At 40.4% G+C, this 22,177-nt stretch overlaps 2 protein-coding genes across 2 annotated transcripts in view; one reads left to right on the forward strand and one right to left on the reverse strand.

Annotated features, from left to right (window-relative positions):
* Positions 1-4,750, forward strand: part of LOC139685477 (coiled-coil domain-containing protein 102A-like) — a 28,388-nt gene extending 23,638 nt beyond the window's left edge. Inside the window, exon 9 of the mRNA XM_071582497.1 lies at positions 644-4,750. Within this exon, the coding sequence (XP_071438598.1) occupies positions 644-818 (175 nt within the window). The 3' untranslated portion in view covers positions 819-4,750. The remainder of the gene's footprint in view (positions 1-643) is intronic.
* Positions 4,751-4,994: 244 nt separating this feature from the next.
* LOC139685476 (uncharacterized PE-PGRS family protein PE_PGRS54-like) overlaps positions 4,995-22,177 on the reverse strand; it is a 113,709-nt gene continuing 96,526 nt past the window's right edge. The window contains exons 5-6 of the mRNA XM_071582496.1: positions 12,549-12,719; positions 4,995-10,273 (exon numbers count right to left, since the gene is read on the reverse strand). Coding sequence (XP_071438597.1) covers positions 5,373-10,273; positions 12,549-12,719 — 5,072 coding nt within the window. The 3' untranslated portion in view covers positions 4,995-5,372. The remainder of the gene's footprint in view (positions 10,274-12,548; positions 12,720-22,177) is intronic.

Genomic DNA, 22,177 nt, shown 5'->3' on the forward strand with positions numbered 1-22,177 from the left:
TTATCATAATTGGGTTAACTGATCTCAGCTTCTTCATACTGGAAGTCGAACTGGACCAGCTTGACTGTTAGCACTAGCTGCTAGTTCTTTTTACAAATGCTAAAGATATTCACTTTACACATCACTACTTGAGGCTACTGAGGTTTAATTGTCAGGTTTAAAAGTTTCAAATATTAGAGTTAATTGTGATGATACCAAATTGACATCTCACTTGTGGATAATTGATAATTGTTTTTTATCACACACCTACCTGTTTGAGAACTAAATGCATAGTTGATTTGTGAATCATAAGTAAATGGAGCTCGGGTGTTTTTGGATAGTATCAGAAAGAGCTTAACGTAACACACTAGAAAGACAATTTCAGTACATACCTATAACAGTGAGTTGTTTTCCGTTGATTTGAGTTGATGCACTCAATTTGTGTTGTAGCCTCTTTGTTTTGTTTGTTCTGTGCTGAAATATTTGGTGGATTATTTTTATGTTTAGTGTCATTAATTCACTGAAGATTGCATGCAGCAAATTTTATGTGACCCTGGATGTGAATATTTAATTGTTGTTTTTTTTTTGGGTCTGAACCTCACTACTCGAAAGTTATACAAATTTTCCTAGTTCACTAATCAGTATGAACTTTTAAACATTCAAGGGACCAGGGCTGTGATTGTGCAATGTATCCTCATTCGTGCTGTCAGTCAGTGATCGATCACAGGGATGATCCAGAAATTGCCGAAATTGCTGTTCCAGAAGATGGTGAGAGGGAAGAGGAATTGCTGGCAGCTGGCCTAGTCAACAGGGGTAATAAAAATTCTATCCATTACTAACTCTGGTGTATTTCTCACATGTAGCCATCCGTATGAGTAAAGGTAGCAACAAGAATTGGGATGTGTGCCTAGATTATGTAATTCTTTGATTTTGTCCATTTTTATCTTGATTGGATATTTGGTAAAATTCTCCTTGTGTACACATTTCTATGCTACCTTCCTATAGGGTTCTTTGGGTGAATGATCACTTTCTCTGTCACCAGTACCACTCCTGTGGTAATACTGATTTCATGATAAAGTCATCCTATCTTATCAAAGAGCCCTGTAATGTATTGCTTTTTACAACATCTGTAATGATGTTAATAAATGGTATTTAATTGAATAGATTATATTGGATATTAACTGCGGTAGGATATAGCAATAATGGGATGTTAAAATTTAAAAAAAAAATCCCATTTTGTTATAGCATAAACTTTTCGAGGAAACCAAGAAGGAATGATAGCTGGTGGCTGTAAAATATGGCCTATACATGTCTAAAAAAACTGTACTGATATGAGTTTAGCTTAGTTGATAATGGAATTATAGAAAATGGAATATTTTTCCTGTACATGTGGAGCCCAGCAAAGACAATTGCATTTTCTAAAACTGTTAATTTCATTTCTATGGCATGAGTGAGGATGTATATTTTTTTAGAGGATCCTTATTTTGATACTTGGCATTGCTGTCATTGCCATTTATTTGATTTTAAATTCAAAATGCACACATTTTTGTATTAATTGAAAATTTTCATTAATCTTTTTATTGTTGTTTTTAACTGGACATGTCAAAACGAATGTAATTTTTGTTGTTGCATACTGTGTTTTTCCTAATTAAATCAAGTGATCAAGTTGTTTATAAATGAAGCATCATGCATCTTTAAAGATGTTGATGGTAACACACTTTCCACTAATCGAAGTTTGATGTGTTAGAGATTATTCTGCCGTGAGGAGTTAATGTTTTTGTATTCTATTTTCATTAGCCATTTCAATCTAATAGTTTTTGGGACTTTTGAAAAAGCTTCAGTGGGTGTGTATTCTTCTTCCTTGACAGTATTACTATTCAAAAGATGTATTATGCAAAGTCAAGCATTTCATTTTTCTGCATTTATTTTCAAATGCATTATCTCTAAATTAATATAGCTTATGTAGTCAATACATACATGATTTGCATTGCAGGTGATTACTTTTAATGGTACGTGGTGGTATTGTAGAGTTTATGCTGTCATGGAAGAAATGTAAAAAAAAAAACTTTTGTACTTTTGTTTTTCTTGCTGGAAATGCATAATGCTTTGATGAGGGTTGTTTTGTGCCATGAAGATTTAACTTATAATTCTGTTTTTATTTGAAGAGTGTTATTTGTCCATGTGTGGTTAAAGAAACTGTTCACTTCTGTATTACTGAAATGATGGACTGAAGCAGGGATTATAGTCACTTCTTAATTTTTAATACGCTAAAGAATGTTGTCCCATTCATTCAAGAGGAAGGTGCAAAGGTAATATCAATTGAATTTCATGTTTCATTGATCTGTTTGTAAAGTTTTCAAAGTTGAGGTTTGATTTTAAATGATTGTTTTTACAAGATGTGGTCTTATTATAATTTTTTTTATTTTATTAATCACTATTGTGTGAATGTTCATGAAGTCAAAATATATCTTTGGGCATAATACTCTGCGAGAAGTACGATATTGTTACATGTGTGAAGCAGTCTTAGGATCTTTGATGTAAAAATGCTTTTAATTGCTGAAGTGGTGGGAGTTAGCACCATGCCCATGTTCCTTGCTTGTATATTAGCTTTAAAAAATAGTTTGTGGTTCAGATTTTCACTTCTCTGGAAGAAATTTTTCTATGCTTTATTGAAAAAAATAATTCATATTATTTGATTTTGAAACAGGAAAGAATATGTTTTTTGCATATGTTCCATGTTGATATATTTTCTTGTTTGCTGCCAAAATTAACAAAAATGATTTATGCCATTAGTATCATTAGTTTTGAAGTGATACATTAATGTTGGATAAGATGCTGTTGGATTGCAGGATAGCAATACTTGCGAGGTGTTTACCCATAGCATTGGGTTCCCCATATAAAGCAGCAGGGTAGTAGTTATAGTATGTATATTTTTGGTTTTCTTTCAGCTGAGATTATATGTTTCAAATTGAAAACTAAAATCGGAAGTCTGGTTCATTAAAACCCAACATCCTTAGGTAGGAGTAGTATTTGAACTGAGACCTTGGGTTAGCTATCTCACTGAATTAGTGCATAAAGACTTCTTTAGCAGGTGACTTCAATTGGATTACCCAGGCTGGGTTTAATGTGGGTAAAGGAACCAAATGATCGATTCATTGCTGTAAAAATTAGCTCAATCCATATGGTAAATTCTTGATTTGCCTTTCAAAATTTAAGGACAGCAATGAATGAATTCCACTTTTTTTTTAAAAAAGTATCGGAGCAATGTCCTTGTTTGAAGGTTTTGGATGTATTCACGACTAAGTCCAAAAAATAAACTATGGCAATAAACCGGGGAAGTTTCTTGAGCGTGTCGGGCATTATAATTAATGTATATGAAGCAATGAACTAAAGAGATGTCAGTCATTGATGGTATTATTATTGTTTATGCCTTGGATAAAATGTTAAAAGCTGCTCAAGTGACTCATTTTGGATCTGTAAATTCTATCACAATTGCTCAGATAAGAATATGGGTCATGTACTGGTGGTGTGTGTATTAAAAACCTCTCAAAAGATGTATTTCACGTATACTTTCTTGTAGATGCGGCATATTTGTGAACCAAGTGCGTGCCACAAGTGTATTATAGAGTGCTATTATCCCTGGTAACAGTTGTGCACTTATTATTGCTATGCATTAATTAATTTGTAATAATGTTTGGTCAACTGAACTGTTTGATAAGTCTTTCAGCACAGAAATTTATCTTGAAATCATAAGGTATCTGAATTTCTCACGAGTATGTGTATAGATTTTGCATAAGTTTGATGACTTATGTGACTAAATTAATTTATGCATAGCATATGCCTTTTTGAATTTATCTGCTAGTCTTCACTAGGATTTGGTGCTTGTGCTATTGATCTCTTTAAGTTTGTATCCACAGTGTTTAAAATTCATGGGCTGATTTTTCTTTATATTTGGAATCCTTGCTAATGTAATTGATTGTGTCAGTATTAAGAGTGGAAAGTGTGTTATCATGCTTATGATCTCAGAAGCAAGTTCTGCCTTTATTGAAACAATCCCATGTCATGTCTTATCTTTTAATAAAGGGTTCATGAATGTTACCGAGGGTATTTATTTTTTATATGCACAACAGGTGAATTCATTCATGAATTAAAAAGTCAGAATTATGGTGTGAAGCTCTTCAATATATGATGGGGCCTTAAATTTGAAGTTGTATTTCTTGTTGACTAGCAGTTCACTGCTTAATATCTCAAACTATATTTGTAAAAATCACAGTGTTTTTGAAAATCGAAATCAACTCTCAGTATTCATGTACTAAGTCTTTCTTTTTCCGCATAGGAAAAATTTGAGCATAATTAATGGTCCTTTGTTACTGATTTAATGCCTTGGATGTCTAATTTATAGTCATTCCATTTCTGTGATTATGTGCACCCAGTATGGAGAAGTTTTTAAGTGCCATAGGTAGCAATAATACCTTTAAATACCATTTTAATACCAGAATAATGTGTGATTGACTTTACTATTGATGGAAATTTCCTAAAAAATTGAGCTTGGTGCAGATATGTGCAATTTACCATAATTGTCCTAATTTTTCAGTCCTACTGTATGATTTAAGGTAGTTTAATAAAATTTCATCCTGACTTTGTTTTATATCTTAATGGTTGTTATAATGTGTTATTCATATAATATTCTGTGATTGTAAAACACTGCTGTTTTATGTGCGTGTGTGTGTGTGTGAGAATGTAATAAAGGTTATATTTCTAGCTATTGGAATAGTTGTTCCTCTTTGAACAAATCACATGATGCCTTTTCCTTGTAGCCCTATGAAGCAATGCTTACCATTATTTTATTGATTTACCTGACCTGGTATTCCAAAAGGTTGGTACTGCACATGTAATGATTGCATGTAGAGAGAATTTACTGCAACTTTTGGGAATATACTGCAGCACTCATTGGCACACAATCTGTGGTTTGAGAACCATAGATAGGGTAAGGAATTGTAATCATATTTCTTGATATGAAAAAATTTATGGCAAAAAATGAACTTACATAGGTGACACATCATGATACATCCATTTTCTTTCATTTTCCATTTCCACCATGAAGAAAATGTAGCCCAATTCTAAGTTGTTGTAGTGTTATTTTAAGTAGTATTTTGGGCTCTATGAAGTATTTCTTAATGAAATGACTTTATTAAAAGAATTAATTATTGAACTTGTTTAATAATTTATCTCTTCTGGTGAATTTACTATTTGCATTGTTTTTAATGTAGAGAAATGTGACAATTTTTAAAAAAAGTGTTGGTTAATGAAATTTCTTAAATGCTTGAAGTTTGAATCAGGTAAAAAAGTTGAAGCACTTTTTGAGGAATGCATTGTTATTTGATGAAGAAATATTAACAACAACATGGTGAGCCATCTGGATTTGTAGGTGGACGAGGTTTACATATTTTTGCCCTTCCATTTGATCCAAATACTACATTACAGGAAAAAGTGAAGTAACCACATGTTGATGATTTGGTATAATACGTATGAGCAAATTTTCCTGCATTTGAACCTGATAGTCCACTGTTTCCATTTGGAAACTGTCTATCATATTTTCCTTGTGGCATATTGATGGGGTTCAATTGTCCACTTACACTTTTTGTAACAGACACATAACTATTGGGCATTGGGGGTGGTGAAGTTGATGGTTGAACCTCTTCCTCTGTATCATCCTCTTCTATGTCATCTTCCTCATCATCATCTTCTTCAAAGTCATCCTCCTCTTTGTACAAATTTGGAGGTTTTGTTTCTGCATTGCGTGTATTTGGCTTGTTCCAACTGTATACGGGCTGATCTCCTCGGGAGTATGAATCTGAGCTTCTATGAGTTTGAGCTCTATGACCATTCATGTGTGTTTGGTCATCATAGTCATCTTCAGAGTCTTCTTGATTATCCCCATATTCTTCATAGGCTGGAACTACTGGTTTTCCATTAGGTGGGCGTACTATTCTAGTGTAATTAACTTTTCCTGACCCAGGAGTCACAACTACAGTTTGTGATTGAGAATTTCCATTGTTGGGTGATGCAATAGCTAGAGTTTCATCTCCAGCTATTGATCTGCTGTCACCTATAACTCTTCCTCGGAATCCATCTGGGATTCTAAACCCAGCTGTTCCTGGTACTAAATCTCCTGGCTGGAAAACAGCCTGAGCTGGGATTCCTCCGCCATCGGAAGCCTGGGTGATGTGAACATCTTCATTTGATAGTGGACTTACAAATACTGATTGGCTTTGCCTTGGAGCTTCTGTTTTAAAGACTTTAGTACTTCCTCCATCTCCCTCATTAGTTATATCTCCTCTATGTCCACTACTGTGAGGTAATGGAATAGGTTTTGGACCATTGGCATTATCTGAAAATTGATTCTCATGTTTTATATGAGAACTTCCTGATTCACCATTTTGGTGGTCTGTATTTACATCCAGAGGTAATTGTTTATTATTGTCAGACCCAAGGCCCATGCCGTTGTTGGAAGCACCTTCTGTGGGAGAACCATGTATTGAATGGCCATTATATTGTTTGTGGCTACTGAAGGACTTATGCCCGTTGTGATGCATATTGGAAGGACTCAATGGAGTTGAACCTTGTGTTGTATGACTGCCACCATTAAACCTTGAATGGCCATTCATTTGACTTCCATGAGAGCCATGCATTGAGGTGTGACTGTTACCAGTTTTTTGGTGTATGTTATGTGATGATGAAGATGATGGAGTTGAGTTCTGAAGCAAAGATTGCTCATTGTTTCCATTTTGTCTGGCATTTTCCTCACTTAGTTGGCTATTTTCTGGTTCATTATTTATGTCACCAAACCTTTTTAATGGAGGTAACTTGACTGAATCTGGTATAAGAGCTGCATGGTCATCTCTCTCAAACCTCGTGCCATTTCTCCCTTCTCCATTTATTCCTCTTGATCCTCTTGCACCAGAGCCTGCTTGAGCTGCCCCTTGGAATGCTACTCCATATCGATATGATCCTTGGACTTGACTCTGAGATTGCCCTGAGTATGTACCACTCTGAGCAGAAGCTGTGCCACCTCCTCGAAATGGTGTCCTTTGACCATTCCCATTTCCTCTGTGAGGCTTGAACCCCACTTGAGCTTGACTAGAAGTTGTGCCTGGCCCACTAGATTGAGCATCTGCCATACCTCCATTCTCTCCAGCTTGCACCTGTGTGTTTGAACCATGTTGCCACCCTCCACTTTGTGCTTCAGCTTTGGTGGCACCATTACCTGAAGACATTTGGACCTGTGCTTGACTTTGGCCAGCTCCTCCATGACCTTGAGCAGAACTAGAGCCTCCATCTTTATTTCCTGTCACCTGACTTTGTGCACCTCTTCCACCATCATTAGTTTGTGCTTGTGCAGAGAAAGATCCAGTTCCAGAGTATGAGCCACTGACTTGGGCCTGAGCCTTCCCATCACCTAGTTTTCCTTGTGAGGATGCCCCAGCTTTTATCTCTTTATCATCCTGTACAACACTACTTTGAGCCTGAGATTCACCCCCAGCTGCAACTCCTGGAGTCCTTCCACCACCTCCTGGGTGAGTAAGGGAATAGGCTCCATCTTTCCCGTTGTAATATCCAGGCCTTCCATACTGTGCCTGACCATCAGTAGGGCTAAATCCAGGAGTTCCAGGGACAGCTCCATAGCCAGGAGCTCTTTGTGCATCCCCATAACCTGGGCCTCTTGTATGTGTTTGCCTATCACCAGGGCGTCCAAGTTGTGAAGAGCCAACACCTCCATCGGGCCTTTGGGCTCCTACTGTGCCATGGACACCACCCCCATTTATGCCCACTCCTTGCCCATGCCCTAATCCACCACTACCATCAGGGTATCTCCCATCAAATCCATGTCCACCATGGCCTCTACTGATGATTGTTTCGGGAACTATACCTCCAGGTACTGATCCTCCTGGAGGGTATCCACCTGGACCTTGATATGAACTATCACCTCCAGAACCTGGAATACCACGGTGGAAACTATGCCCACCAGAACCTGTAGGATACCGGTCATATCCACTAATATGACTTGGGTGTCTTCCACTATCTATTGCATGTTGTCCACCAGGCCTGTGGCCAGGATAGCCATGGCCCATTGTATCTCCAATGCCAGGCTCATACACACCAGATCCAGATGGGTAGTAGTGTCTACTTCCAGGAGCTCGACCAGCTCCAGGTCCTAAACCTGCTCCAGGTCCTAAACCATCCCCAGTTCCTACTCCCGCTCCAGGACCTAAACTCGATCCAGGACCTAAACCAGCTCCAGGGCCTAAACTAGATCCAGGACCCAATCCAGCTCCAGGACCTCTACTTTCCCCAAAATGATCTACTCCTGCTCCTACATCTGGACGATGGCCACCAACACCTGAGCCTCTGCCCATTCCAGCAGGGCCTACTCCACCAGGAATCATCCCCCTCCCTCCTGGTCCAACTCCCATTTCTCCTGGTGAGATTCCTCTTCCACTAGGACCAATCCCTCTTCCACTAGGACCAACAACACCTCCACCAGGTCCAATACCTCCTCCACTTGGTCCAACTCCTCCTCCGCTTGGGCCAATCCCTCCTCCACTTGGACCAAAACCCCTATCACCAGGACTATAGCCTCTTCCACCTGGTCCTACACCTATTCCTCCAGGTCCATGTCTTCCAGGACCTGCACTAACGCCGCCAGGAACTGTTCCAGGTCCCCTCGGACCTGTCACTAATCCTCCAGGTCCTGCTCCATGACCTCTGCCGTGATGTTCAACTGTACCTTCGCCAGGAACAGCACCACTTCCTTGTGAGACTCCTGATCCACTAGGATATCCTCTGTAACCGTTGGCTGAGATGTGACCACCTCCTGGAGGTCCTGAAGGCCTTTGGCCATGTCCTAACCCCCCTGGACTGTATGGCCCATGGCCTGTAACTCCGTGTCCAGCATCGTATATTCCTGGACCCTGTGATCCAGCTAGACCTCCAGATCCAGAAGGAGCGTGAGACCCAGGGTACGTTCCAGACGGGGACACTAGACCTCCATGTCTTCCGTCTCCATACCCTGGTGAGCTGAAATCATGTGCACCAACGCCGCCGTGTGGTCTTTGCATCAAACTTGGATGCATGTGCTGCGAATCTTGGCCTCCAGGAGTGCCGTAATGCACTGGGACTTGGCTACCATGTCCTCCCGGAACTACTCTGTGACCATCCGTTATGAGGTGATCCGGGGAAGATGGGTAACCGGTATGACCTCCGGGCTGTAATGCACCTCCATGAACCCGATGCCCTGATGGATGCTGAGCGCTTGAAATTGAACCGGCTCCATTCGGCTGGTGCGGAACCCGTCCGGGAATGCCATGCCCATATCCTGGACCCCCAGCGTGTTGCGTCTCATAATCTGGTCTTCCGCCGCTATGCACTCCATTTATAGGCCGGATGGAACCTCCTCCGCTTGGCATTCCGGGATGACCGTGAATGTCTCCACCTGGTCTGTAACCCTGCGTCCTACTTAAATCTCCTGGTGGTATTCCGTGACCAGGACCTCCAACAGCGGCTCCTTCATGTCCTGGACCGCTTACACCACGGTGACCACTGGTAATTCCGTGCCTACCGTAGCCTTGATCGGTGTCTCTTCCTGGGACTCGAAATCCTGGACCCCCTGCGCCGCCTCCAGATGGTCCAACAGCACCCCCATCGCCGTTAATTCCATATCCTGGGCCTCCTGAAGTGATACCTCTGCCAGGAACCGCACCTCCTGGATATCCCGGACCTCCAGAGGTACCTCCAGAAGGTCTGGAAACGCCTCCATCACCATGCGGGCCATATCCAGGGCCTCCTGAGACCACCCCTCTGCCTGGAATATCACCGCCAGGGTAGCCCGGTCCACCTGTAACTCCTCCAGATCCAGGTCTGTGGATCATTGACCCCGGTCTTATTTGTCCGTTTTGACCGCCAGGAGTCTGTGATGTGGTACCGTAACCTGGAGTTCCAGGTATAGTGGCCCCAGGTCGTCCGTAGCCCGCACCGTCTGGGGCATGTTCCCTTCCTCCAATTGTCCCTGCCCCTCTGCCTCCGCTTATTCCGTTTACTCCTGCCGCTCCCGGTTGTCCTAAGATAGCTCCCGTTGCCCTTCCTCCTGTGGTTCCAGGTGCGCCATATCCAGGCTGTTGCCACGGTCCCCCTGCTCCTGGATAACCGACACCTCCATATCCTCCCGGGAAGCAACCATCGCAGTCGTCACCAACGCTTGACTGGCTTTGTGATTGACCCATGCCGTTAGCTGCTCCTGGTGGATGTATTTGGAATTGAGTTGGATGTATGTAATTTTGTCGGAAGGTCGTAAATTTTAAGGGTACACTCCGGTAATTCGCGTGAGATTTACATCAATTTCTTGTTTCATGAACATGTAGAGATTGGTCAGTGTGCCATGCATGTTGGGGCAGTTGTGAACTGAGTAGCGGTTCTCCTAATACGCGAAATTTACGACAACTTTGTGGTAGAAAATATTACAATCATATCTGTGTATGATTCTGCTGTTTCAAAGAAACAATGTGGCCATTAAAGGTGTAGATTTTTCGTGCTAGGTGACATAATTTTGACTAATATAATTTTTAACAGAGATTGGAAAGGTGCTTGAGAGTTTTCGACTATTATTCACATTGATCAAGAGAAGGCGGGAGTGCGTAATGCTTTTTCTTACCACTTTCTGGATGGCTGAAGTTAACTCTTCGTCTTTAGTTAAATTATTTTGGGCTATTCTGCTTGTGAATGTTACCTGGAAACTCTTCTAAATTATCATCGTAAGTTTTAGTAAGGACCCCTTTCGATGGATTCTTCACAATTGCGTTCCAAATCTTGACGTTGCTTACCACACCATTAATTGGGAAGTAAATATGGGGGAACAGAGAAAAAAACCAAAACCATTTTGGTACTCATTATTTTACTTCCACTTTTATATTAAACATTAATGACTCCAAAATATCAACATGATTAAACAGGATAACCCTTTGTCGAACGCTAACTGCTGACCGATTTTGCACTACACACATAATGATATAATTTGATTATACATTGAGAAGAAAGATATGAGGAGAAATAAGGTGGCTGTATCTAATTAAATAGGCAGTGATAGACCAAATAAATGCAATCCGATTTCAAGTGATTAATAACATGCGTACTGGTTGATGGTACACGTCAGACTTGCGCAGTATTACTCTTTCTCTAATCAAGGTTAATATCCTAAACACGCAATATACGAGTTTTAATATGCGTTGAAGAACCGTATTTGATATGATTAATCACTCTGTGCATTATGCACATTGAGGGCGATTTCAAGAAGCTGCTTTGAAGATACAGAAGCTTTTAGAAGCTGCTAAGACCAATTGACATTGCCGCCCCAACACTCGTCGTCAGTAGGAGAAATGTGATTTCGCAGATATCCTATAATTTTCAGTTGGGTGGGCACATTAAGGGAACGATTGAGTTAACACGAATATCTAGCAGTTGCACATTATCGTCGCATAGGTCAGGGGGTATTGATGTGGCAGCGGAAAGGATGCGTACCATAAATATTTCCCATCAATGTAAGTCGATACTTTTGAGTTTAGTCTGCTAAAAGTAATAGGATTCCTATTTTAATCAATCGGAGGAGGCCAGATGAAATAGTTTTGCGAGAGATTCCATTCGATGGAGAGATTGTGCTTAATTTTAGGCCTTTTCTCTGTATCCACATATTGTCCGAAGTGGTTTATTACCGGCGATTGAAACGTTTCGTCATTCATATATTTCCTCACTGCTTTTCTGGTCATCCACGGGGTTCAGCAGGTATTGATGGGACGATTCGATTAATAATATATTTCAACCACGCTTTTGGAGACTAGTGAATTGCATCGAGGGCTTTAAATATTAACTTATCTTTGTGATAACTGTATGAATAATATTTTTAGTCAATTAACCAGGTCAAACTATTTCGTATATTATCAACATACTTCCTATGTTGGAAATCTAGACAATCTTGCGCGAATGGAACAAATGAAGTGAATCGTTCCACTCATTCAACACCAAAATGTCATCTTAAAATGCTGATTCAAATTGTGGAGGAATCCTCGCTGTTTGGCCTTTTAAGAGTTGCTGTATTCGAGAAAAATGTTGACTAGAGACCGTGTGACAGAAGCAGTGATTATTAAGATTATTACATTTGGCGGAGCTTTTTTTTACTACAGGAAACGTGAAGTTTCCCAAGCTAAACGCCATTAAAAAACTCTCAATGAAGGTACATATCGAAATGAGAATCCGTACTCCCATCTACACACATCTTAAATTGATTGTTTAGTATTTTTTATTGCTCTGTTCTATGATTGTGATTTGGAGAAAAACAACACTTATACTTTGAAAAAATAAGTTATGTCAGGGAAAACTCCCCTTTCATTCAATTACGCATAATTTAGGAGTTAAAACCGTTTTTCACCATCCGATGCCTAGTTTAAAATCAGCCACTTCGTTCATTTTACCGGATTACTTGTGGTTTACATGGTAGAGTATGTTTGGGATATCATTCTCACGGACTAATGTCGTCGTTCCGTCGGGCCTTGATTCCGCCTGAGCCGTGCCGTCGTTTTTTCCTTCTCCACTGAAGGATACGAACTGGCTTTGTGTCTGACCCCTGAACTTCCTCGGCCAGTACCATCCTCTGTTTCCTCCGTTTCCGGTCGCTTGCCGCTTGTTCCTCGAGCCTGCAAAAAGGTGGAATAAGAGATTTTAGTCGGACAAACACTTCGGAAGGAGTGGAATTTCTGTAGAAAAACATCATTCGAGTTGATTAAGGTGTTCGTGGGGTTAAAAAAAAATCTTCTGCCAACTTGTCTTGTTCATTGAGTGTGATAAGAAGTTAGGAGGCCATTGCGAATGCGGGCAGCCCACTATGTTCCATGCATCCAGGTTTGCAGCGGTATCGCAGACATCGTAGCCAATCAAGACGCAGATTGCCGCCACAGAAGTTGTCCTCTCAACCCTTTGCGGCGCTGTAGTGGCGGCGGCGAGCGAAAACCGACCCTCGCTGTCTTTTTCCTGCCGTCCCTAAGCAGTGCAAATCCAGATGCATGAAAACGTAGGTTTAAGTTAAGTTGCCATGCAATTGGGCAGCGCATACTACCTTGAACAAAAAGTTCCCGGAATAACCACCGTGTGGCGCTCCCATCGTTCCGATTTGAGTTCTGTTTTTTTTGTTAAATTGGTACATCTGTTGTTGATATTCCCTTTAAATCTTAGTGTCATAACTTGACATTTGCAAAAGTTACGTAGCCAAGAGTACATCTATCTCTGTGTGTGTTGGCGATTTTTTACAATTGCAGAAATGGATTTAAATTTGCAACAACGAACTTGTATTAAATTTTGCGTAAAAAACGGATTTAGTGGCGCACGGACGTTGGAAATGTTGGAAAAGTGTTTCGGCAACGATTCTCTAAAAAAAACGGTCGTTTACCAGTGGCACGAGCGGTTCAGAAGTGGTCGTGAGTCAATCGAAGATGATGAACGCAGTGGCAGACCATCGACATCGAAAGTCGGTGAAAAAATTGATAAAGTAAAAGAAATGTTGGTCAATAACCGCAAATTAACCATCAGAGAAATAGCGGAGGACTTGAACATTGCCTATGGATCCGCCCAAGACATTGTGGTTAATGATTTGGGTTTCCGTCGTGTAGCAGCAAAGTTGGTTCCAAAAGACCTCAATTTCATGCAAAAAAGAGACCCTGTTGACGTCGCAAAAGACATGATTTGCGAGGCTGAATCCGATCCCACATTCATCAAAAGGATCATTACTGGAGACGAGACGTGGGTTTATGAGTACGACACGCAATCCAGACATCAGGCAAGTGAATGGCGTTCACCAAATGAGCCGAGACCAAAAAAACCACGTCGTTTTCAGTCAAAAAAGAAGGCAATGCTGACGGTTTTCATGGATTACAACGGTGTAGTGCATCATGAATTTTTGCCAGAAGGCCAGACAGTAAACAAAGAGTATTATTTGGGCGTTATGAGACGTTTGCGTGAAGCAATTCGCCGAAAGAGACCAGAAATGTGGGCAGAAAACTCGTGGATTTTGCACCATGATAACGCACCGTCGCACAGTGCTATCATTATTCGTAATTTTTTGACGAAAAATGCAACAAATACCATCCAACAGCCACCGAATTCACCTGATTTGGCTCCCTGTGACTTCTTTCTGTTCAATCGAGTTAAAAAACCATTACGGGGAACGCGTTTTAGCAGCCGAGAGGAAGTAATGGAAAAATCGCAGGAAGCACTGATGGACATACCGAAAACCGACCGTAACTTTTGCAAATGTCAAGTTATGACACTAAGATTTAAAGGGAATATCAACAACAGATGTACCAATTTAACAAAAAAAACAGAACTCAAATCGGAACGATGGGAGCGCCACACGGTGGTTATTCCGGGAACTTTTTGATCAAGGTATTATTCCGTTCCTCCAAGCAGAGGAGGGAATGAAAACGGTCTCAACGGCTTGACCTTGGGATTGGAATTGACGTTCGTTGCGTCGCTTTGTCCGCTTGCATGAAAACCCAACCCTAGAATTAACATCTAAGGTCTGAATCGACGCGGATGAACGCTTCCTTAGGGCAGAGTAAAAGTAATTTGTTAATTATTTATAAAAAAATTCGACTAAATCCGATAACATTTAGTTATAGTACGTTCTGGACCGAATGACGCGTTTGTGCGAATTTTTTAATCATGATGGTATCTTGCATTGATCGTTACGAAACATTAGGTAGCTTTAAATGGCTCTCGCGGATGAGTAAAGGGGCGAGGTTCAGGACATGAAAGCAGGTTGATACCTTGAGGATCTGAGGCTTTTCTGATCTGTCAGCAAAACAATGACGCTACGGTATTTTCTTATGTTTTCCCTGTTACTTTCAGCAAAGTTTCTCACGCTAGAGCCAACGCTTTTAAGGGAGAATAGGGATCCGAACGTTTTTCGTATTCACGAGTGAATGTATCAATGAAATGAAACGTTGCGTTTAAGTTGGACCGCAAAATTATGCACAATTTAAGTTTCCTAAGTTTTGTATTATCCTGTGAGACGTCTCAATATTAAGTTCAATTAGTGGTCGGCCTATTCCAAGCTAACTCTTGGTGGTATTTTTGGTCTGCTTGGCACGACGTGAATCTACGACGTCACAATTATTAACTCTTTATTATAGGGCATTATTGTATTCGGCTTGGTCATTATTATTACACTGCAAGCTTACCTTATATTTTCCTGGCAAGTTTGATTGGCATACTTGAACTGCATTAAAGCCCACGGTTTTCATTATACGTTTCTTAAGCATTCTTTATTAATAGCGGGCCGTCATTAGCTACATTAAACATCCACGCAAACGATTTTGGATCGCTGAAACTAATGTATTTCTTAGAATTTTCCTCAAAGGCTAGTTTGCAGCTTGACAATGCCATTTTATTTATCCATGCAATTTTATCTTCGTTTAGTGAGAATATCAGAAATACATGTATTATTAGTTTCTTAAACTTTCTTGTATTAAACCTCACGCCCGCATCCCAATCAAAAGGTTGAAAGTATAATGATCCCTTCAATGACGTCGAGATACTTCAAGTGTCAGGCCGAACGCGCAGAAACACGTTTCCAAACACATTATACTCCATCTTTATTACGGGTAGTTTTGACGATAGATGGGCCTTAATGGGAACTCTTATTCCCACAAAGTTTTCTTTGAGTTAATGTCTCCAATATCTCCCGTGTTTCCGCTATAGTAATCCTATTGCGGAAATCAGATAGCGAAGGAGAAAGAGATATAGAGAAGGTTGTAAGGGGTTTCTGCGAAGTTTCGTCGACGAAGGGGAGCTGGAGTAGTATTAGTATTTAGGGGAGGCGACCAACAGCTGAGGTCATTTGCGCCATTAGGGATGAATGGGAAAGGAGTGGCGAGAAACCCAGCGTCGGCATTTGCCTACTCTTAACGAAAGGCGCCAAGAGGTCCGCGGATTAACGTCCCATCCGACGGACGGCGCTTTCACACAAAGTGCCCTCCACAAAGCACCTCAAGTAGGGATCGGGATAACACTGAAAAATATCTGCCGCCGCCGATATTCGAACCCGGGCCCTCTGGGTGGGAAGCCAATACGTTAGCCACCGCACCACCCGATCCCCGGGGAGGTGGAGAATTGACGGGAGTGGGAGATGGCTAATTTGAAAAATATCCAAATAATGCGCCCAGTACCGAGAGCATTGTGTAAAAATCATTACGGGAGAGGCCACCTCGTTAGCTTTTTGCGTCTCAGCGATTAATGGACTTTAATTGATTCGTTGGATACAGCTATTTTGGCATGGAGTTTCCCTGAAAGCGGCGTCCAGGACGTGCTTGTGTTTTTAAACGGTCTGGGAAGGCCGGATCGGAAGAAATCCATCCATTCCATTGCGAGTCGTAATAACTTGTAAACGTCTCTTGTCATTATTACGCGTTATGCTGGTCGTCTGCAAATCTGCAAGGATAATCGTAAATAATGTTATTCCAACTCCCAGTCTCCCTGTTTGTCGGAAGGGTAATACTCCTCGTAGAGTGGGCCATATTCTTTGGTGACCCCTCCCTGACGATTTTGACAAGTTTCTCGGATACATTACCTGCTAACAGGATTCCTTCGCTAATTAAATCTTCTTAGGAATTTGAACCTGGTCGACTATTCACATCGTTACGACCGTTCGACCAATCGATATTCAATCAGTATAAATGCTGTCTGCGCACATTTTTGAACAATTGAAGGAGCATAGATACACGTGAAATTTAAAGATAATTAAATTGCATTTATTATTTCTTCATTTGATAGTGAAATATATATTTTTTCTATATATGTTATCATGTCAAATTGCACGGAATAATGGTGTTTCATTTCCGATTTTTACATGGAAGATATTTCCTTTTGGGAAATGTATTTACGACTTTTTCATAATGGCATGATATATGCTGCATTTTAGAATTGAAAATATCATTTCATACACAGGTCATTCAGCTTGAGCTAAGGATAGAAGCCCCTCGGCATTTTTCCATGTGGACATAACTTCAGCGTGGGAAGCATTTTTCCAGAAAAGGTCACCTGAGTGGTGAATCGCAGAGGAAGAAAGAGTGACTTTTTTATTCATCAGTCAGTCTTGCTGGACGTAATTTTAACAATGATTCCTTACGTCATGTTATGCTGATGTGCGTTCCTAACTTATTGAAAAGATAAAATCGTTATTATTAGAGTGGTATTTTTTTGGTCTATTGAAATAAGTGCCCGTGGATGATTTAGATATCGTTAGTAGAATTGTGCTGTACGTTTTATTTTTAAGGGGTACTCACATCTTGAGAAAGATGATCCACATATCAGAAGCAAACGCAAGGATATTGAAGGGAAGCAGGTGGATTTTGATAGTGGTGAATGGGGACATGATCGCGAATGAATGGGTCGACTTCATCGCTTTCAATAAACCTCTATGCCTTAGAGGGAAGCTGTGATGATTCACACTTCTGCGATCGAATATGAAATTCCGACGGCTGATATCGTTTGACACTATGTTGAAAATCATACAAAACTGCACTTGCTTGACGGCAAAACCGTCTTTTCATGGGAGGCATTCTTACTGGAGATTTATGAAATAGCGGGGACCCAACCTAGTGCTAGGGCTAAGATGACTGCCACTCCAATCGCAATAAAGTTCTACGTGAAACGCAATCTTCTCGTGCTCGAAATTTCGTAAACGTCACTCCCTTTATTATACCGGAGCTCCGAAGAGCGATATCTGAAACTTGACATACTTTGGTTCAAGAATCCTCTCGCTATCTCACCATTGCCATCATGATCATGGGATATCAATCCGAGGATTGGTTTTATGGCAGTTCTCATCAAAGTATCCTGTTCCCCGCCAATTTCTTCGTTCCCTCAGGGCCCCTTGAACCGACGTTTTGCACTATCTGTTTCTCGTAGTTCATTCTAGGTTTTACACTGCTGATTTTTTCCCACCATGTTTCCTTCAATCATGATATTCAATAAATTCTTGCATCATCTCATCATTACCATTTTCTCTCTTCTTCTTGTAAGCTTCATTCATAGGCTTCCCTCGTCATCATCTCTTCGAGGTGCTTCTTCATTTGTTTCCCAATCAATCAATTCCATTTTCACCCTTCTTCCATAGCACAACATTTACATCGTATCTGATCTATTTTACCCTGTTGCCCCGAATTTCCAAGTTAAACATTCGTGGAAAAGTACACTCCATGCATAAACTTTAACGAATTGCCTCCTTATGTCTATTCTAATCCGTTAGTAGTTGCTTCTTCTGATGGAAAACGTTCTTCTCCATGCCTATTCTGCTTAATATATCCCTCTTGCTTCTTCCAGCACTAATGATCCTGCCGATTATTTTCTCTACTTCGACTGCTGACCATTATACGTTAGCTTCAATATCGTAATCTGAATGCATTACTTTTCCACCCTTTCTCCATATTTACCAGTGTCCTTCCAAGGAGTTCTATGCTAGTATAGCTATGTTGTCCACAAATCACAGCATGCCTATCCTTAGTGCTTGACTTTGTCACCCTCAATACAGGGTTCGTCCGGAAAATAAGTGTACTGAGCTCAGGAAAAAAAAATTTATTACACTTTTACATATCTTAAGCTAATATTCCTCAAAATAGGACCCTTGTGAGTCGATGCACTTGTTCCAGCGGCGTTCCCATTCCTGGAACGCTCCCGCGAAGGCATCCTCGGGAACCTCTCGAAGACTCGTCGTCGACCTCTTCTCTGCCCTCCACGAACATCTTGTGCCACCGAAAGATCATGTTTCTGGACATGGCTGACGCCCCGTAAGCCTGGTTAATCATACCGACAGTTTCGGTAGACGATTTCCCAAGCTTTACCGCAAATTTGATGGAATAACGCTGCTCCAAAAACTTCGGCATCGCGTTCCGTGACGTGGGTCGAGCGTGGAGGTTCGCGTTAACAGAGCTCCTCACTACACCACAGCTCAGAGCCGACTGCCTTTTTCAGCGTCGCTTGCCAACATACCCCCCTCCAATCGCAGCCCGTCAGAGCGGTGCTGGGCGCGCCTGGAGCGGCGCGCCCAGCCCAGGAGTCAGTACACTTATTTTCCGGACGAACCCTGTATAGCCGTTAAATATCAATGGCGAAGGATAAAAAGCAGCCCTGCCTTGCTCCATTCCTTATTTTAGCTTCTTTCTTACTTTAACAGAATCTAATTACCGCTGCGTGATCTCTACATGGGGCATGTGCCTTGTAATTATTCACTTCAATTTCCTTCCTTTCCATCATATGAGGAATACAAAGTTTTTCTATTTATTTACATGCCGTTGATTTTAATATAACCGCGTCTTTCACTTGATACAGCTCAATTGTAGCAATCGAGTACCTTAATTCCCTTATTTCCCTTCTTCATTCCGTACATACGCAAGCCTTAACGGCATTCCACTTTGCTCGTAGCGCCGCCTTAATTGAGGAACTAATTCCTTCGAAGTGACATCGCCATATGATGAGATCATTCGGCCACGTTGAAATTGGCTTAAATTCAATCCGGGATGCACAAATAAGGTAGTGAAAGATGCCGCTATTTGCATTCTCAATTTTGGGAGCTAATCCAAATGCCAATCTTTCGAAAAGAAAAAAAAAAGAAGCTTTCCACTTGGTTTGCTGAACTCTGCGCCTCCTATTCAGGCCAAAATTTGTGACCCAGTTCCACGTTGTATCTTAGATCGAACCGCTGAATTTTTACGACTTGATTATTTTGAATGTGCTGTGGAAAACTTCCTTCGACCGAGGACGGCAAACGAAAAACTTGGGAAGGTCGTTATACATCATTGCTGTCTACTTATAGCCAAGCGGTCTATGGAAAGGTTGTTTAGAGTATTTTGAATGGGAATTTTATCTTGAAGATTTGATGGAGGACCTCTGGCGATTTAGACAGTATTTCGGATTAGAGTTAGGAATGGGGATTAAAAATAAATTTTCGCTTATATATGTGGGAATGACGTTTTGGATAAAAAGTGATGTGAAGCAAGAATCTACGTATATAATGTACTCGCCCTTACCTCCAAATCAGTACACATAAATGGATTCACGAGACCGCCATAAGGAACGGTTTCATCGCCGAGGTTTTGGAAAAATGTAACGTGAAAGTATTTGGGAGAGATTTAATTTCACTTTGATAAGCCCACATTCGGAATATGTGGCACGTAGTGTCGATTTACCGGAGAAAGTTTCAATCAAGAAATCAAATTAAGTTAACATTCATCAGAATTTGATTGAACCCCTACAACGTTCTCCCCTCTCGACGTGCACGTAAGACATAGCGTATATAGATGGATGGACGGATGTAGATTTTTTGAGAAACTCTCAGAAAATGTATTTCGACCGTCTTTACGACACTAATTTTGTGTTCTCCAATGTGCTATTTTTTGTGATCAAGTCCGACCATTAACTCAATGGAGTATTGGCAAAGAATTTTAATGATACTGTATAATAAGGTTCTACTAATTTCTATTGTAATAGCCAAAGCATCGAAAGCGGACCTTTGATCATCTCGTGCATGTCCAATGACTCAACTTAAGTTCTCTTCCGATAGTTCAATTTCTTGTGAGGGAGAGGTTTAAGAGAAGCAATTCAAAGAATATATGTGCGTGTGTATAATATATATATATATATATATATATATATATATATATATATATATATATATATATATATATCTTCATCGTATTTTAAGTTATCGATGGGGATGGCTTAATACAGTTTTGGTTTACAAAATTACGAAACTTTACTCGCGGAAACATCTGGTGATTTGATTCATTTTTATGAAGTCTTTTGGGGAAGCCTGGAAAGAAGTTTATACACGTGTGAGCGGAAAATAAGCTAAAAGTGAATTTCACGAGAACTTTCGCGGGATGTCTTTTACCATTAGTGCATTAGTATTGAATCTCTTCAACTATGCGGGGGGTAGTGACATGCAAAAGGCAAAACTTGCAAAATTGCGTAAATATATTATACATGCGAAGAACAAATTACAAGCTAACCCATCATATTTACATCGTATGCATAAAGCATTGAGGTGGTCCTATAAGTTTTGGCGATATCCGGTCATCTTTCCCAATAAATTTTCCCTCAAATTCATTTTTCCGAAAACTATCATTCCTAAACTAAAAATTCCTACCAGTTTCCTGGGACTAGTTTTCCTCAAACTTTTGTTACTAACATTTTTAAAAGAGTATTTGAAGCATAAAATGATTTATTCAAAGGTATAATTACCATAATAGCCACATTAGTATATGCTAGTGCATGTAAGAATTTGAAAAAGCAAGGTTCATTCTGATAGAGCTCATACTCGTTGATTGTTTCTTATTCTTTTTCCAGTTGGCATTTACTTCTTTTTTAGACCTGCCTTAAACACTGTTAATTAATTTTGGCAGAAATATTGAGTAGGTGGCTGCTCAGGTTGTTCTTCAGTGACTCATTTTAAGGAATGTTTCATAATTTCTACTTCATTTTCCTCGAGATTTTGTGGGCGTGCGTCTTCAGGGTTATTATTAATATATCTTTACCAACCTATTGAGTACCACGTCACCCTTTGCATTATTTTTCGTTTAATCCCGAGAATTCCAAGTACGTGTTTCCTCCAAAAGGTGGCCTTTCGTGACAATTTATGTAACCATCAAAATTTGACCTTTTACTAACAATTTTTCAATGGTCGGTTTAAAAAAAATTATGAAAATGTTAATGTTGCTAGAGCGACGAGAAAATTACGTATAATGGCTATAGTTTTGTGATGATTACTATATTTAAGAAAATTCGAAACCGAAGCATGTCGAAAACAAACGACCCGGAGAAAGCATTGATAGAAAAAAACAATAATTTAGGAAAGTCAATCAGGAAAGATGGATCAGGAAATAAATATCTGTGGGAAAAATGGCTGGTAGGTAAATTGCATAGTTTAGAAAATATTTTCTGGGGTGATTTTCGAACGCAATCAATCAGCTGATCGCACGTAGTCATGAAAATCCATTTATTCCTCTACTCGAACGAATCTTCAGTATCTAAGGTACATATTGCTAAGAAAATCTCACCCAACTTCCCACGATCATTTCACTGCGTGACCAAGGGACCGTTAGAA

This window comes from Hetaerina americana, unplaced genomic scaffold, assembly GCF_022747635.1.
Source record: "Hetaerina americana unplaced genomic scaffold, ioHetAmer1.1.p SCAF_115, whole genome shotgun sequence".
Classification (NCBI taxonomy): Eukaryota; Metazoa; Arthropoda; class Insecta; order Odonata; family Calopterygidae; genus Hetaerina; species Hetaerina americana.